The following is a 2005-nucleotide window of genomic DNA, read 5'->3' as shown; positions in this document are numbered from 1 at the left end:
ACCAGGGTAAACCGAAGGGAATAAAATAAAATAAAATGTTTTTAAAGCGAGGTTTGTGATCAGGGAGTTCTTTGCGAGCCTTAGCGAGCAAGTAGAATACAGAAGAAGAAGAAGAAGAAACTTATATTGCTTTGAAGTACAAGACTTATCGCACGCCGACCCAACCGCCTAAAACACAAATCAAACCAAACAAAAAGAAAGAAAGAAAAGAAAACAACAAACATAGGCGCAAACAAGCAAGAACAAGAACAAGAACAAGAACAAAACCAGCACAAGCAAGCACGAACAGTAACAAGGAAATTCCAGAACAATACTCGACCAGAAAAACCCAACGACAAGGAGAAATAACATGTCTCAGCGGACTCGAGCGCTGGACCCATCAAAATAGAACATAAAAACAAATTTAAGGAGTAAAAGGAAACTGCCCTTCCTGATCCCGTCTCTAATCATTTTCTTCCATCCCCTCTTCCAGGTCCGCCTCCGCCTCCGCCGACTCGTACCATTTCGAGAGTTGAGATTGTTTTGCAAATTGTAGGATGAGGTCCGTTCTCAGGTTTGTAAACATCCAGTTTTCCCAGGTCATCGCTCCGGGGATCTTCTCTATCAGGGGGGTGCGGATTCGAGCCCACACTGGGCATTCCATGAGTATGTGTTTCGCTGAGTTTTCCATACCACACTGGCATGGTTCGGGGTCTGTGTATACTGCGTGTTTGTCGATTCGGGTGGTTTGGCACCGGATTCGAAATACTTTTTTTGCTTCCGTAAGGGTGAGTTTCGCTATCTTAGGAGGGGGGCGGAATTCCCCCCGGTGGTGGTAGTTCGGTATTGATTGTGTGTTCCACTCTTCCAACAGGTGGTCGCGTAGTAGTTTATTTTGGTTCCACTTGTCTCTCGCATTTCCGGGGGTCTGGTATGGGAGTAGTAGGGAAGCTATTCGGTGTAGGCCTGTTCCTTTGATATTTGCTTCTTTGTAAGGGAGGAGCTCGATCAGGGATTCATTGTTGGGGTGGGTTGCCTCGGAGCAGAGTATTCTGGTTCCGTACTTTCTTGAGCGATATGTCAGGAGGTGTTCTAAGGGGGGTAGGCCTGCTTCTCGGAGGAGTTTAGCTCTTTTGGTCCATCGTGGTAGGCCGGTGATAATCCGGGCCGCTTCATTATAAAGTGGTTCGAGGGATCTTATAATGTGGTCTGCGCCAGTCCACCAAGCCTCGGATCCGTAGAGTAGGCTTGGGAGGAAGCCTTGTGTTATGATATGATGGATTGTTTTGACCGTTATGCCTGGCAAGCGGGCTGTGTATCGAATCTGGTGGAGGACTTTAAGGCCTTTTGCGATCGCTGCTTCGATGTGGGGCCGGAAGGAGAGGGTCGGATCTATCCAGACTCCTACATATTTCAGTCTTTCCTTGGGGTGTATATTGATATTGTTAACTTTGACCGGAAGTCGTGGTTGTTGTGTGGATGATGTGGTGGGCCGGAAGAAGGTCAGGTCGGATTTATCCGGGTCGTATTTAATTTGGAGTGGCTCAGCTTTTATTAGTCTCTCTCTCAATCGTTCCTCCATTCTCTTGATTGTGAAGCCTGGTGTTTTGGATATTTGTACCAGCGCGTCGTCATCGATGTAAGTACTGTCCATCTCTTTCGGGCTGCTTGTTGGGTCCAGGATTACTCCAGCGTAGATCATAAATAGCACCGGGGACATGGGGCTACCTTGCGGCACTCCAGAATCATAGGGCTGTGGCTCTTATAGCTCATGGTTGAATTGAAACTGTAGTTTTCTGCCGGTATTGAATTCCTTGCACCATTCTGTTAAGTAGGTAGGGAATTTTTGTTGTTGCATGATTTCCGCGAGGAGTAGGTGGTCAACGCAGTTAAATGCTCCTTGGATATCATTGGTTAGGATTGCTGGTCTGTCTCGCCGAGCGACTCCGGTACTGTTTTTCAGTAGTAGGTTTTGTTGTATTGGCGTTAAGGTTCTCAGCAGGGCGTCGATTGCCGAGATGGTTGG

The 2005-nt window shown here is 47.2% G+C and overlaps 1 protein-coding gene across 1 annotated transcript; it reads right to left on the bottom strand.

The window, feature by feature from the left end:
* Window positions 1-442: 442 nt before the first annotated feature.
* H6S33_010506 (uncharacterized protein) lies at window positions 443-1699 on the bottom strand (the record flags this gene model as incomplete). Its single annotated transcript, XM_044841898.1, has 1 exon — window positions 443-1699. One exon carries the CDS (start codon window positions 1697-1699, stop codon window positions 443-445), a length of 1257 nt encoding a protein of 418 aa, XP_044697649.1.
* Between the last annotated feature and the right edge of the window lie 306 nt (window positions 1700-2005).

This window comes from Morchella sextelata (assembly GCF_020137385.1).
Source record: "Morchella sextelata strain SCLS chromosome Unknown scls_4, whole genome shotgun sequence".
Taxonomy (NCBI): domain Eukaryota; kingdom Fungi; phylum Ascomycota; class Pezizomycetes; order Pezizales; family Morchellaceae; genus Morchella; species Morchella sextelata.
The sequence above is the reverse complement of the archived record's forward strand: the minus strand, read 5'-3'. Positions and strand labels throughout refer to the sequence as shown.